This window comes from Pristis pectinata, chromosome 21 (genome assembly GCF_009764475.1).
Source record: "Pristis pectinata isolate sPriPec2 chromosome 21, sPriPec2.1.pri, whole genome shotgun sequence".
NCBI classification, from domain to species: Eukaryota; Metazoa; Chordata; class Chondrichthyes; order Rhinopristiformes; family Pristidae; genus Pristis; species Pristis pectinata.
Window position 1 is genome coordinate 34,918,390 of NC_067425.1, and position 16,356 is coordinate 34,934,745.

Sequence of the window (16,356 nt, forward strand, 5' to 3'; positions counted from 1 at the left end):
AAAATGGTGAGGCCAAGCCTAGAAAACCTGAATATTTTCGTTATAGGATTTTGACTAGGCTTTCGACCTGAAAAGACGTCAATTTCTTGTTCCAGATGTCGCCTGACCTGCTGAGGCAACATTTTCTGTTTATATTACCTTTTAGAGTTCTGTGTTTCATATGTATTACTTTGCACGCACTGCAAGTTATTCCACTAGGGTCTCTATCAACCCGCATTGATTTTATTGTCGCTGAGTACATACATACGACCCCTGCGTTGCGGGGGCGTTCGAATCGCTATTTCCGTAACGCGAAGCCGCGTCAGCTGCACGTGCTTAAGGGAATGTAAATTGAATAGAATAATTTTGTGTTTATGCATTTACTCCCCCCCCCCAACAAAAATTCGGTGAGAGCTGATTTTATTCCGTATTTCAATTTTTTTTTGGATAGTGCTTTGTGAATTCAGTAAGGGCGAATTTCCGTAACGCGAGAGAGTCAATCTGCACTCATTTATTTCTTTTGGCCTGGGCTAACTCCTCCTTTGGGTAAGGTGCCAACGTCTTCAACCAACTTTCTCCAATGGTTCTCCGATCTGAAAGCAAAAGATATGTCATTGCTTTTACTGAAGGTACATAGTAAGAGTTGTATGTTGTACTTGGAGTGATAAAGCACCATGCTAACAAGCAAGTGTTCGCCAATAACTATCAACCGCAACGATCTCGGATTTCATCAGCAGCAGAGCATTAAAAAAAACCCCGGCAATTAATTTAGGAAACAAGTTGCGCTACCAATCTGCACGGCGCTGTGCATTTCCGACCAAATTTGGGGGTAGGGAAGGAGAGCAGCACACACCAGAGCCCGGCTCAGCCGCACTTGACACACGCTCTCCGGGCCAGGACGTCCGCCTTGTCCGTCACCACCAATAGAGCCAATCCGGTCCCGGGAACCCGGCTCCGCTGTGGCCAAGTGCACCAATCCGGAGCGGAGGAATGGGAGGAGGGGGCGGGCCGAGTGGCCCGTCGGGTTAGTGCGCACGGGGGGGGGGGGGTGAGAACCGCGGCTGTTCGCGGCGCGCATGCGCGGAGCGGGCCGGAGAGGAGAAAACTTGAGGAGGGAGCGGGCGGTCGGTCGGTCGGTCGGGAGCTGGTGGCGTCGGCGCCGATCGCAGCCTTTGTGCGCTTCACGGCCGGGTAACATGACAGAGCCGCAGTCGGCCCTCCTACTCCGCAGGCAACTGGCAGGTACGCGTTGGCGGCGCCCGTTCCCCCCCCCCCCCCCCGTGTGGGTGAGCGCCCCGGTCACCTTTCTCAGCCTGAGGCGGCGGCGGCCGTTGCACAACACCGGGCGGGCGTCGCGCCAACTTATCCCCTAATCAAGGCCTGTGTAACGTCGCCGCCCGCCTCCCGAGGAGGGGATGTCGGTCCTCGCCGCCTGCTGAAGCCAGAGGCCCCGCTCCTTTGTGCGATCGCCGCCGTGCTTCCTGCCGCCCGTCTTCCTCCCCCCCCTCTGCCGCCCGTCTTCCTCCCCCCCCTCTGCCGCCCGTCTTCCTCCCCGTCCACCACAAGCCCCCACCCCCCCTTCCCGCTCTCCTCTCCCTCCTCCCCACCCCCCCCCTTCACCCGTCACACATGGACCGGCTCCCGCCCGCGCATGCGCACGGCGCCCGGCGTGTCAGGTAGCAGCAGCAGGGCTGTGTCAGAGCCTGCGCCTCTGCTGATGGCTTGTGTTAAAGGAGCAGCCTCTCTCTCTCTCTCTCTCTCTCTCTCTCTCTCTCTCTAAATAAATCGCACACGTACCGTAAATGCTTCAGCTAGTTGGAATTCATCCCTTGCCGTGAACGGTCTTTAACAATCTCTCTGGAATAACGTGTAAGAGCAGATCTTTTTTTTTAGAGAGAGAAAGCCATTTGGGGTAATGCCAAAACAACCTGGAGATGCTGGAAATCTGAAGTCAACACAGAAAATGCTGGAAATGTTCTCTTTCCTGATTTGTTGAGCGTTTCCAGTATTTTCTGTTTTTTTTTTGTTTTACTAGCTGCAGTGTGATATTGACAGGACAGGTTTCTCTGGTGTAAGTGGAAAGGATATCTCCATGGGGAGAGTATGGAAGGGGGTAGGAAATAATAGAGATGCCTGAAGTTTTCTGTCCAGTCTGGAGGAGTAGCGTTCTGTTATTTTATATAGTCTTGTATAAAATGCTAGCAGGACATTGATATTCTTCTGTTTGTTAGTGCCTGATTAAACTGACGGCTGTTGGTTGAAAGCTTCAAATGTGTGTGGCATTGCAACATATTGCCTGTCATGAAGTGAGTTTCAAGTGAATAATGGGAAATCAAAAGAAGGGGTGGGTTGATTAGGAATCAGATATGATTTGATGTTAAAGGTCATGGCTGAAGTATCAGATCATAAAGTGTTGAAAATATGAGAGGAAAAAAAATCAGCCATGATCAAATGCTGGAGCAGACTCGATGGGCTGAATGGCCTAATTCTGCTCCTATGTTTTATGGTCTTTGAATCAACAAGAATTGAACAAAATGGCCAACAAGCTAAGGTGCCTTGGACTATGGAGCAATATCTTCACTGGTAAGGTGAAGAACCTGTGGCATTCTCTACCACAAAGGGCTGTGTGGGCCAAGTTGCTAAATATATCTGTAAGAAGGAAATGGATAAATTGACACAAGATGTGAAAAGTGTTGGAAGCGGGGGAATATGGAATGAAGGTAGAAGATTGCATTAAATAATGGAGCAGACTTGAAGAATGGCCTTATCCTGTTATTTTTCTGAGAACACATGGGCTGGGAGACTTTTAAAGATCAGAGGTGGTAATGGCCTTGAATGAGGGTGGAAAACAAAACAATGAATATCAAGGGCATGTTAAAGCTTTAACACAATGTGTGGTTCACTTTAATGTGACTAAGAACCTGGCTATCTAACCTAAATCTAATGGGAGCCAACTGTGTCATGTTCAAAAAGTTGTGGCCAGGTTGAGTTTGTTTTATGCCTGAGCAGACATCAATTGTGGTTGCCCAATGCCAGAAATTAGTGATAGTTATAATTGGAAAATGGTAGGTAATAGATATTCTTATTGGTCTTCACAGTGGAGGATGAGGAAAAATACTAGGGAAATTAAAATGGTGTCAAGTAGAGCTTGATAGACGTTTATTAAGAGGCTAACCCAGGCCATTTGGAGTAGATGAGGGAATTTGTGTACTAATTGTGATCTTTCTAAACATTACAAGTTTGCATTATCTCCTTGTATTTTAAAAGAAAATCAGGCCCTCTATTTAACGTTAAGAGGGAAAACCAGCATTTGCAACCTTATTAGTCTACCATATGTGGGGAAAGTTCTTAAATGTTAAGGGTCAGGGAATTGAGTATCTGGACACAAGCTGAGCAGAGCATTAGCATGGATGTGTGAAATGCATGATGTGGTTAAAGAATCAATTATTTTTCTTGAAGAGGTAACTGGTCAACATAGTATATACATGTTATTTCTGTAGGATTCACATTCCACATAAATGCCTATAATAAAATGCCTAGAATTGGATAAGGTAATTTTTTTTGAAATGGTACAGTGAGTGTGGATAAACAGTATTTATCCAAATTAGCAACATAGAGACTTTCCCCAGGGATTTCTATTGGGGGACAGAATGGTGTGGGTGAAAGAATGGAAAACCATGCATCTATGTTTATTGATAATAACACTTGCATTGATGGCATTGTAAATAGTGTAGAAGTGAGTCACTAAAAACATTAGAAGTAGGTGTTGGTCAACTGGTCCCTCATACTGAGTCTACCATTGATGTGATCAAGTTTCAGCCAATCTTGGCCGCACCAACACTCTTCTGCTCTCCCCCATACTCCTTGCCTCCCTTGTAGCTCAAGTATTTTGGTCTGTACCGTGAATATATTCAGTGACCTTCCCCCCCACCTCTACAGATCTTGGGATTAGAATTGCAGAGTGCCTGCCTTGGAAGAGAGATTCCTCCCTTTTTGTTTTAAATGAGTGCCCTCTAGTTCTAAAAACCTCGACAGGGGGAAGTATACTCTTGACAACCATATGTCACCACCACCACCACACCCCACCCCTCTCAGGATTGTGTATGTTTTAAGATGATCACGTGTTCTTCTAAACTCCAGTGAGTTTAGGCCCAACTTCCTCAAACTCTTTGTCCTAGAAATTGGCCAATAAGTCTTCTCTGCATTGACTTAAATGCAAATGTATCCTCCCTTAACTATGTGAACAAAACTGCACAGTATTTCAGGTGCTGTCTCACCAGCACCCAGCAAGTTTGCATCAAAGATTTCCCATTTTATATTCCATACCTCTTGCAATAATGGGCATACTTCCTAATCATTCCATACCAGTATGCCAACTCAGTTTTTTTTCATGCTCTTGGGCGCAGATCCCCCTGTGCTGCAACATTTTGTAGTTTAATTCCATTTTAATTTTTTCATTCTTCCTCCTGAAGAATGGGTAATCTTGCATTCTCCCACTTAACATTTTTCTATTTGCTAACTTGCCTAGTAATCTAGCATTCTCCCACTTAACATTTTTCTATTTGCTGACTTGCCTAGTTAACCTATCAGAATCCCTATGCAGGCTCTGTGTCCTCTTCACAGCTTGCTAACACACTTTTCTTTTGTATAATATGCATTTGGTTGCAGTACACTTAGTCCCTTAATCCAAGTCATTAATATAGATCATAAATTGTTGAGCTGAGGCACCCCACTAGTTACTGTTTGCCAAGCCAAAAATGACCCATTTATCTTGACCCTGTTTTAGCTAGCCAGTCCTCTATCTGTGCCAGTATATTAATCCCAACGCCATGTGCTTTACCTTGTATTGCAAGAGAACATTAATGAACTGCATGTTTGAGCAAAATTGGCAAATGGAGTTTGTATTCGGTCATCCACTTTGGATACAAGAAAGATTAGGAATAGATTTGAGTTGCAAATAAGAATTTAAAGCTGGTGGACCTATTTGGGGGTGGTGGGAGAATAACTAAAAGAGCTAATGAAGTGTTGACCATTATTTTAAGGACTACATCAAAAAGGACTGGGTGTCATGCTACAGATTCTTTCTGGAGTATGACGTGCTTTAGAGGAACTGCTGAGATGATGTATTGACGTGGAGTGGGTAAGGTGTGGTGGATGCAGTGCTGATTCACCAGAATAGTGCTTGGCTAGAATAGTTAAGGCTCCACTTCAAGATCGCAGTTTTATTCCCTTAGACTGAGGGGTTTAAGATTGCTGGGAGATTTCTGGTGGGGGAATGGTGAAGAGTTCATAACTATGAACACTTGGGGCCTATCAGAGGTAATGTCAAAAAGCTGTTCACATACAGGATAATAGAAAAAAGGAAAAGTTTTCCCCAACAAGTAATTGAGTTGAGGTATGGAAATCAAGGTGGAATTATGACTCATTTTGTTCTTGAGTCAAATATGAAACATTCAGTCTATGTACTGTCAGCACAATCTATGTACTGTTCACCCATCACCACAAGATGTTCACTTTTAGATTTCTGGAAGGGGTTTGGAGAGGGGGGGATATTTTGCTTGTTAATTTGTTGTCTCTGCTGGAAGAATGTGAATGGCAAGTTATGACCAGTCAAATGTCCTGATTCATCTCTAAGACTAGCCCCTCAACTTTGAGGAATTGAGGCCTGGGGCAGATCAGCCATGATATTGAATGGTGGGGCAAGCTTGAGAGGCCAGGTGACCTTCTCCATTCCTGTGAGTTCAAAGTAATCCATGATCATATAAGTATCTAACCACTTGACTTGAGTTTTTAGTGGTGTTCAGGAAGCAAAGCGAAGCTTAAAACTACATTTGCATGATTTGAGGTTTCTTTGGATTCTGTTTTAAAACTGACACAATGCAAACTGGATGAATGTGATTTGGGATTGCAGCTTTCAGTGAAATTGGCTGAAGTGTAAAATTACTCCTATTATTTTGACCCATATAGAACAAGAATATTATTATTTACACCCTTGTTTGAATCAGATTGTGGTGGTGGGTAAGGAATCACAGTTGACATTGGATGTGTTAGATATCATTGGGGCATTGATTAAAGTTTCTGTTCTGTTGTGCCAGCTACATAATGTTCCCTGTCTCCACAATTGAAGAGCCTGCCAATATTTTGTCTAGGTTCAAATTGAAGACCAGCCACATGGGTAAGTTATTAAAAGGCAGTTGGATCTTGTTCAAAAATATGTGTGTGTATATGTATATATACACACTGTACAGGAACAACACAGCCTAGAAGTTTACCACAACTACATATATCACCATTATGGAAAGCATTAAATACTTAGTTCCACATGTATATCAAAAGCAAAGATAACTGCTTGTGTTGTATTAAAAATGTATTTTGCTTTACAAAATACTTGGTTCACTGTGTAACTTAGTACCAGGAATCCAGCCCATTGAAAAGTGTCCAGAATTCAGTTTGTTTCAAAAGTGCTGTGACTGCAAACTGCTTTTAGAGCTGCTTGGCTTTTAAATGGCTGCATAATAACAACACTTTTTACAAACTGGATAAATTTTTAATTTCCTTGTTTTGTCCCTTTTGCTAAGGTGTGAAGTATAAATAAGCGAAACTATGACAAAATATTAGCTGGGGTAAGCCAAAACTGAATGTCATTTGATCCTGTGTACTTGCCTGATTATCACCTGCATTTAGGTTAGCGTTTGCCAAAAGATTCTCTGCCCTGTTTACTGCCTGCCTAACTGTGATAATTTCAAATTGACATACAGGAGAGCTCCACCCTTTTGACTAATTGGAGGCCATTTATCCACAATTTTACTAGTTTTTTTAAAAGTTGATTTGTTAAGAGGCACAGGGGGTGGGGCCAAAATACCTTATCTTTCTATCAGGGATGGAGAAAAATTGACCAGGATTCTGGCCTTGTGTAGCAAGATAGTAACTTTGGCTATGCATTCATGCAATATGAGGTCCCTGCTGAGATGAGATTGGATCCTAAATGACTACTCTTCTTGAAAGGAGAGTTTGGGAGACAGAAAAACAAGTCGGTGATTAAATTACTCTAACTTGATAAAACAGTTTCACAACTTAGATGTTGTTGAAAATGAAAATTGAGACTAAGCTTTTTAAAAATGCACATTTTTAAAGTCTGATCTGTTAGGGTTGATAGCATTGTCGTGGTTGTCTATATGACCCATCACTGAATTGATATGTTCAGCAACTGCTAATTCTTGGTATAATTTATTGCTGCTTTGCATTAAGCTTACCAGTGTCTGACTGTGGCCAGTTGAGGTGTGGTGAACTTTTAAGTTCCTGGATACTTCCATTTGAATGTATAAATTTGGAAGATATTTCAATCTGCAAAGACTTTTTTAAGTGACTCTTAGTTTCTTGATTGATTTCTTCTCCCATTAATCTGTGCATAATCTTGCAGTTTCATGCAAGAAATGATGCAGCTCTACAAAACTCTGGTTAGACCACACTTAGAGTACTGTGTCCAGTTCTGGTCGCCTCATTATAGGAAGGATGTGGAAGTGTTGGAAAGGGTGCAGAGGAGATTTACCAGGATGCTGCCTGGTTTAGAGAGTATGCATTATGAGGAGAGACTAAGGGAGCTAGGGCTTTACTCTTTGGAGAGAAGGAGGATGAGAGGAGACATGATAGATGTGTACAAAATATTAAGAGGAATAGATAGAGTGGACAGCCAGTGCCTCTTTCCCAGGGCACCAATGCTTAATACAAGAGGGCATGGCTTTAAAGTAATGGGTGGGAAGTTCAAGGGAGATATCAGAGGAAGGTTTTTACCCAGAGAGTGCTTGGGGCATGGAATGCACTGCCTGGGGCGGTGGTGGAGGCAGGTACATTGGTCAAATTCAAGAGATTGCTAGATAAGCATATGGAGGAATTTAAAATAGAGGGATATGTGGGAGGAAGGGGTTAGGTAGTTTTAGGCGTGGTTTAAAGGTTGGCATAACATTGTGGGCCGAAGGGCCTGTATTGTGCTGTAATGTTCTATGTTAACCTAAATTGATCAAATCGAAATTTGTTCTTTGTGCCTGGCGTAACCCCCCAGACCGTTCTAAAGCACTTGATAGTGGGATAAACTGAAGTGTAGTGCAGGTTATAAGTAAAAAATGCCAGTCGTCAGTTTATGCACAGCAAACTCTCGGTGACCTTTGATAGCAAACTGATTTGTTTCCAAGATATGGATTAAGGGATAAATATTAGCTAGGTCTCTGAGAATAAGTCCCTCATCTTAATATTGCTTTTACATTTTGTATTTGTATCAGATAGCTAGGGTCTCATTTTAACATATTTGTAAGATGCCACTGAGTCTTGTTTGCTCACATTCTTTTATCTGAGTCAGGGTGACATGAGTAAATCCACACACTTTTGCAGAAAAAAAATCATTGAATTTTCCTAAAATTTGCAAATGGCTGGGAGCACTAGAAATCATATTAATCCTGCTTGCATTGCCTCAGCTATGTGGTCAAATCTCTGAAATAAGAATTAAAAGGCATTCTGACTCTGGCAATATTATTACCTGTTGATCTATTGCTGACAAATGCCATTGTGGAATTTGGAAGTAGAAGTTGGCACTTTTAAAATGTCAGCAATTTGATTTGCAAGTACATATCCAAAATTTCATTTGAAAGTACTATTGAACCAACTTCCACTATCTCTTTCAGGTAGCGTTCCAGTTTACTTTAAATCTGTTCTGTAGTTTCCACCCTTCACAGCCTCAGAAATCTGTGCCCTCCCGCACCCAACCCCAACTCCCCTTACACAAGAGGCCACAAATTATTGTTGGTATGAAATCCTTTGCTGTTTTTAATTACTTTCAGAGGAATATGACACAATTTATGAAGCAGCAAATGTTGGGTTTATTCATTGTATTTAACTAAATTTCTAATTCCTGAGAGCCCAAATACATTATGATAAACAGTGCTGTCATTTTAAATCTGGATCATACAAAACTTGTGCTTGTGAGGAGCGACCATTATTTTCCATCTATATGGTACAAATTTACAAATCTGATACATTGCTTTTGTACCTCTCAATTACTTATTCCAAATGTGTTCCTATTTTGAATTTCCTTCCAATATCTGTGTCTGACATCTCTTGAAAGGTAGTGGAATGTTCTTCTACTTGTCTAGGTGAAAACTTGTCAAAACACCACCCTTCATTGGCACCCAGTTTCCCACCTAAATACTAGTTTGATTGCAGTGTACAAAATGTACTGCAGCAATATGCCAATGTTTATTTAATTGTATCTCTAAATCTGTGACTTCTTCCACAAGAAGGGAGAAGGTAGTAGGAATACAAGAACACCACCATATAAGTTCCCCTGAGTTGTATCCAATACTGACTGTAACAAGGAGGAATGGCAACATATTTCAGAATCTAAATCTTGGAATTCTATGTAACAGCACCATGGCAGTATCTTCTGGAGAATGGTGGCAGCAGTTTAGGGTGGTTCCCCAGTACTTGTTCATGGGCAATAGAGGGGTAATAAATGTTGGCCTTGCTGGCGATACAAATGAATAGTAGTGGATAAGATCCGCTGGGAAGTGAATAGATTTTAAACTGCATTACAGGAGTTTGGTGAACGTAGTCGCTATATTTCCACATGTATCCATGTTCTCCCTCCCTTCGGAGCTGGAGTCTTTCTCAGTTATGTAAATTTACTGCAATCCACACATTTCTGTTCAGTTTGTCTATTTCTTGGTAGTCGCGCATTGATCAAGTTGTCCAAATCCTTGTACAATTTCGCTTGTATATTTTGTTTTCCTGTTTGCATTTAACTTGATTCATCTGCTTATCATATTGTTTGTACTATGAATAGATTTCAGAATTTGTTCAAAATATCCTTCCAGCAGAGATGTAGTTAGATTTCCACCCACTTTGAGATGTTCTTGTCACATTGGTAGATGACATGCTGGAATGTTTATGAACTGTAGAGAAGATGTAATGCTCTTTCACTTTATTCTGACGATTCAATACATTTAAATTTGTTTTTTTTCCATACTTTTCAAAGCAAGATATTCCAAAGTTATTGAGAGTTGCAGTTTCTTTGAATGTAAATGTTTTAGTTTTTTTATGTAGTGCTTCTTGTGACATTGACATTTCAAAGTGTCTTGCTAGCTAATGAAGCACTTTTGGAGTGTGGGCACTTTTCTAATGTGCAAATTAGTACAAATATCCTCAAGAAGAGCAATGTTGTGACCAGATAATGGTTGAAAGATAAATCCAGGTTTTAAGTTTGTTACTTAAGTTTTAAAATGGGAGAATCTAGGGCCTTTGCCCTTCAGTAGGTTGCAGTATCACAGGATCTTAAAGAATTGTCTGTCAACATTTTTTTTTACGTATAGCTTAGAACATAGAAGCCCTTTGGCTCAACAGATCAGTGGTACTGAAATTCCATAAAGCTAGTTTCCTCCTTGTGCCTTCCTTTCACCTTATGAATATATCCTCCTTTCTCCATTTGAGTATGGTGACATATTGGTTAAAATGCTGAATGAGCTTCCAGAGGCCAGGATTGCTTCAGAGACATGAGTTTGGATTCCGCTATAGTAGCTGAGGAATTTAATTTCAAGCTTTTTTCCTAAGTAGTGATGACTAATAAAACAAAAACTTCCTTTGTTTAAAAATTGGTCACCAACATCCTTCTGAGAAGGAGAACAGTCATCCTTGGCTGGTCTGATCTTTAACTCCAGACACCAAGGTTGACTCTTGCTTTCTACCTCTGTTCAGGGCAATTAAGGATAGACAATAATTTGGAAATGCCAGTGACTTTCAAGTTCTTGGAACGAGTAAAACTGGTGGCTTAGTCTTGTTAGAACTATGCTGTTCTTCCTCTAACCTATGTGGTAGCAATTTCTTCATTCCACCTACCAAATTAAATTGTCACTTTGGTGATTCTCCTTTATGGCTCTTACTTGTGGATTTTCCCATCTACATCTGTCCAGTTGAGTGCCTTCCAAATTCCACAGATCTGAATCTTGAAATGCTTTGGCACTTCTAGAGGGAAAAACCCCAACCTTATTGGTTTCCTTTGTGGCTGTAATTAATCTCTTGTATTTATTTGTCTGCCAACTTGTTTTGCTGTAGTGTCTAAAAGGTTCTGGTCATTTGGTAAAAGCGAATAGTTTAATTTTAGAAATATTAAGTTAAAAGAACCTTTTTTTAAAAAAAACTTGTGCTTTTGGCTGAAGAAAAGGCTAGACCTGTAAAACTGTTAATACAACACACTTGAGACTTTGTTACAGCATTTGTTGATTTTATGGATTGTTGGATGTTCCTAAAAATAATCCAAGGTTTTAATTCACTTTTGTTCTACCGTGTAACATTTAAAACAAAATTCCAGTGAATCTGGTGAGTTTCAAGGGAATGTGGGGAAACAGAACCAGGTGAATTTAAAAGGAGCGTGGGAATCGGGGGCCTGGTCTATTAAAAGGAAGCACAAGAATTGGCACCCAGTGAACCAGATGCCAAACAAACTGGTTTACGAATAGTCAGATAGCATGTTATTAGTTTTACTGCAATTAGCTCATCCTAATTTTGTTTTCTACCTTGTGTAGAATACTTAAATCATTAGTCAACCTGTCTGTGGTTTTTGCTGTGACTACATTGGGAGCATTTGTTCATGATCTTGTAGTTTATGGTTCTAGTCCTCAAGCATTTGTGTTTTAAACCACTGTTCTATTATTTTTGCTTTCGGCTGTTGAACTCTTGCATGGACTTGGTGTTGAGAATTGTTTTGTATTCGGAATGTTAATCAGGAAACTGGCACCACTGCATTTTATTGCCACAAAACCACAGCTGCTGGGTGGTCAGGGGCCAGTTAAAATTAAACTACTTGAATAAGCAGTTTTTTTAATGGGCTGGAGTACAGATTGGGTGGAGGGGGGGACTTCATAGCTAACACTGAATCCAGTAGATTAGGACACTTTTTATTTTAAAAACAAAACTGCTAGCATTGCTCTTTATATTTGAAGCTACTCAAAACCAGTTTTAATAATTGGTGGAAGAAATGTTTATTAGTTTTATTTTGCTGTAAAATTGCTCTTCATTGTGTCCTAATGCATGCATAATAGTGATTCTGTTTGTTTTCCACAAAACAAGCTATTGCAGAGCAACGTGTTAGTTCGTCAGTGAGCAGCAGGGGAGTTGCCAACTGCAGTTAATTATGGGAAAGGATGAAAATGTTTATGTAGTACCTCCTAGCTCTGATTGTGTTTAAAATACCACATTTTTGTATTTGTAGGTCTTCCATATGCCATCTGTGATACTTTGGAGTATAATTTTCAGTTTGGGGAATAACTTGCAGTTCCAAACAAATCTTCTAAGGACAGATAAAATCCAAGCTGTTGAATTTGTACATTGGTACCCATCTTGGATGAATAGGTGTTATCTTTAGTGATTGCTGCTCCCATATTTGTTTATCATGGAGCAGATAGAATGACGATGGAGCAACTAAACTGGCTGTTTCCACCTAGGATGCAGTCTTTTGGGAAACATGCACTAGGACACTTAGCTCCCTTTTCAACCCCCAGGTCTGCAATCTCTCACTGTTTAGATTTTCTTCTGCCAAATTAAACAATTTTGCAATGGTACCATTGTTTTTTTTAACAGGATTGCTTTTGATACTCATGGCAGAGTGATAATATAAATGATTATGTGCCATAAATAAACAAAATGTTGGAAATACTTAGCAGGTCAGGCAGCACCTGTGGAGGGAACTGAAGCTGACATTTTGGGTTGATTGGATTTCCAGTGTAACAAAGGGCAACATCTTTAGTTTTTTGCCTTTTCTTTAGATTATACCAAAGGAAATGGATCATAGAATAGGTAAACTTGACATAGAAATCTGGTGTTTGTTGACTTTCTTGGAACTTTTTGAAGAGGATAAAATGCCTTTGGGTTGGTGGGTAGTAATTGACTTCCCAAGCTGGGTTGCAACATCTGCAAAGGGTTCAGTTTGGCTTGTCATGTTTCATTGATGTAAAACCTGTCCTTCCACCCTTTGATAGTAGAGACCTGTGTACTTGCCTGCTCTGATATCCATATACTACAAGTGTAAGAGTAAGTTTTGAGCTTTTCAGTCCTTGCCATCTGGGTGGTAAGTTTTCTGTACTGTTTGCAAAGTGAGGAACTTGTTGGGTATAATGAATAACTTGGAGGGGGTGGGATAAAGGGAGAAACCCTGGTTATTTTTCCAAGAATGCTATTTTTCCAAGACTGAAATCACCAAATGTAAATCTTGCACTAGATTTTACAGTAAGTGCTGCTGGAAGTTGTGCAAGGTTCAGTAGAGGTGTGGTCTTGGTTCTTGCATTCCAAATTGTAATCTCTGCAAAAAGTGGTATTTGGCTCAAATAGCAACTTTTATTTGTCCAGTTAACAGGTGTTCTGTCTGTCTTCACCCAACTGCTGTAAGATTAAGCAATCATATTGCTGAAGTTAATGTCATTTTGGATTGAATATCACCAAATAAGTAAAACTGACATGTAGAGTGCAAGAAAAGCTGTCAAACGGTAACAAAACAGTCAGAATTGTGACCTAAAGCAATTGTTAAAGCACCCAATATCATTGATACAACATTGTTGTGTTTACTTGGTATGTTTGATTTTAATTAGCATATATGTAACTACAGTGAGCAAATCTACAGGCTGCTGGTAGTTCTGGTTGAGAGATGGGAGAAATAAAACCTGTTAAACTATAATATGCTTGGAAGGATTATCATCGCCATTTTGTTGCACATATTGTAACCATTGGTTACAATGTTTTGATGTTTTTGGTACAATATTTGAAAATCTGAAACTGCAGAAGCTAGAAATCAGAAGTAAAAATCTTGCTGCAAAAGTTTACAGGTGAGGTAGCACCTGGGGTGTGAGAGAGTTTGTTTCGGGCTGAAAATCTGATGCAGGTTTTCTGACATGAAACGTTAACTCGGCCTCTGCACAGATGCTGCCTGAGCTGCTGAGTGTTTCCAGCATTTTCGGATTTTTTTTTACCGTGTCACTCTTATCACTATGACCCATGTTATTTTTATTCCATCCCTTTGCCACTTTTCCCTATTGCCGCGCACTTCACCATGCTTCCCCCCCCCCCCCCCCAACCAGACATGATTATATCAAGAATTTTTTCATCTACTCAGATCATAAAATATTTGATAAATTTAATTTCAGGTCTAAATATTGAGGGTTATTTTTCTTGTCCCTGCCCCCCACCCCCCCCCCCCAAAAAAAATGCGGGCTCAGCAGTAAATACTTTTTACTGCAACTGCAGCTTTCCCCTTATTAGTAAACTTCAGTTGCTCAAGTGTGGATTTTGATGCTGGAATTTGCATTCAAGTCAGTTAATACAAAAGGCTGCAGATACTTTACAAAACATCTCTTTACAAATTTCCCAGCATCTAATAGTTCAAGTGCAAGGATAATTTAGATTTCTATAGTGTTATTCATTACTTCAAATGTGGAAAATTATTTCTAACCAATAAAATATTTTTGAAGTAATATAGGAAGGTTACAGTAGGCTCAATCATCTTCATCTGCTATATCAATGACCTTTCTTCCATTATGATAAGAATTGAAATTTTTTGCTGATTGCACAGCATTTGCTTCCCGTCACAACTCTTCAATAAATGAAGCACAATATACCTGCAGGGTGCAGGCAGTGAATGAAAATTTAAAAAACTGAAGATACTGGAAAACTGAAACAAAAACACAATGCTGGAAACACTCAGCAGGTCAGACAGCAACTGTGGAAAGAGAAATGGTCAATGTTCTGGGTCTGTGACCCTTTCATTTCTAAGTTTTGAGGTTTTCCTTTGACTGTTGACTTTTTTCCACAGAGGCTTCCTGACTAGAGTTTTTCCAGCATTTTCTCTTTTTGAGGCCTAGGCTGCATTCAGGCAATAGTGTGAAGTAACATTCAGATCAAGTGCCATATAGGTTAATTACTTTGAGGTGATCTAACACCTACCCTTCATAACTGCATTACCATCAGCAAGTCCCCCACCATCATCATCCTTGGGGTAGGGAGGAGGGAGCCATCACACAGAATTCGGTATCCTGTGGTGAGTAACTTGCTCCCTGGCACCCCAAAGCCTTTCTACCATGTACAATGCACAAGTGAATGGCATGATTGCCTACTTTGTTTGCCTGATGAGTCAGCTGTAATAACAAAGCTCAACGTCATCCTGGGCAAGGCCTGCTTATCTTAAGCCTTTGCCTGTTGATTTGTCAGCTTTTAAAAGGAACTAAGTCCCTTTTCAATATCTAGATCTTTTGAATTTAAAAACTAGTTTAAAATAGTGTTTGGCTTTCAGTGGTCGCAATTCAGAACTCAGTTCCACATTGAGCATGCAGAACAGTTGTTTTTCTATACTACTACTACTACTACCACCACCAATCCCCTGCCATTATGTTCTCTTTTTGGTGTATAATCCTCGTAATAATTTAAGATGCCATGCACTGGTGCCCCACAAGTGCTGATTCATTTGTTCTTGATGCTGAATCCAGCAATTTTCAGGTAGGTACCCCATTATTTGAAAAAGACTCCCATATGGGCTACAGGCTGCTGTGTTGGGAAACTGTCATGAACCTCTGCCTTGACTGCAGCTGTGAAATGATGATCTTGTGATACTTTGTGAAGTGAACCACAGGCAGTGTGCAGAGGCTACCTATGAGAGCTGGTAAGGGGGAAAGTGGTGCAGTCTCTCAGTGCTGAGATGCTGTACTTGAGACTGAATCCTGTTCAGCATTTTGAGAATGGGCATACTGCTGTCTAGCAGTTCTGCTCAGATCCAATGGTCTTTCTCATCATCTCCTGTTTAGGTGTCATAGATACTTTTGGCTGCACATACTTCACCATTTGAGCTTGTAACTATAGAGGGGGAGATGGGAACTTCCATCATCACCAGCAGGAGGTGATAAGGGAGAATGTGCATGATCTGTGTGGTCTGTCAACATGGAGTAGGTGCTGCTTGCCCCCACTAATGACGGCACTCGCTGTGCCAGCCAACTCAACACCATCTTCATTGACATTGTCTCACTTGTGTACTCCATCTTGCCATGCATTGGTGCCATTTTAACTGTTTCATTGCTTCAGTAGCACTGGCAGAAGACTGCCGAAGACTGCCCTCGATCATTTCCCAGTGTCAGAGATAGTGATGTTTTGTACCGTGCCTGTTGCAGCATTGCTGTTGGTAATGCACCTCTAAATGATCGCTTTAGCACTGATTCCACTATTTGACTCTTGGGAAAGGAGGTTGAGCTCTAAGGCACTAGTGTACCTTTTTTTTTGCCATTATCATAGTGCTTGCATGACAAGGAACGTGCAGGATAAAGAAAAAATTCTTGTTACTTGTAGAATGAATCTGAGGCT

The 16,356-nt window shown here is 40.8% G+C and overlaps 1 protein-coding gene and 1 long non-coding RNA gene across 3 annotated transcripts in view; one reads left to right on the plus strand and one right to left on the minus strand.

Moving 5' to 3' along the window:
• Positions 1 to 357: 357 nt before the first annotated feature.
• LOC127581184 (uncharacterized) lies at positions 358 to 1,462 on the minus strand. Its single transcript, XR_007957925.1, has 2 exons — positions 1,283 to 1,462; positions 358 to 572 (listed from the first exon to the last, which is right to left on the minus strand). It is a non-coding gene; the product is annotated as an uncharacterized LOC127581184 (long non-coding RNA).
• The window catches only part of ube2g1a (ubiquitin-conjugating enzyme E2G 1a (UBC7 homolog, yeast)), a 57,670-nt gene continuing 42,355 nt past the window's right edge, over positions 1,042 to 16,356 (plus strand). For both annotated transcript variants that reach the window (XM_052035278.1, XM_052035276.1), the window contains exon 1: positions 1,042 to 1,221. In XM_052035278.1, the coding sequence (XP_051891238.1) occupies positions 1,056 to 1,221 (166 nt within the window). In that variant the 5' untranslated portion in view covers positions 1,042 to 1,055. The remainder of the gene's footprint in view (positions 1,222 to 16,356) is intronic.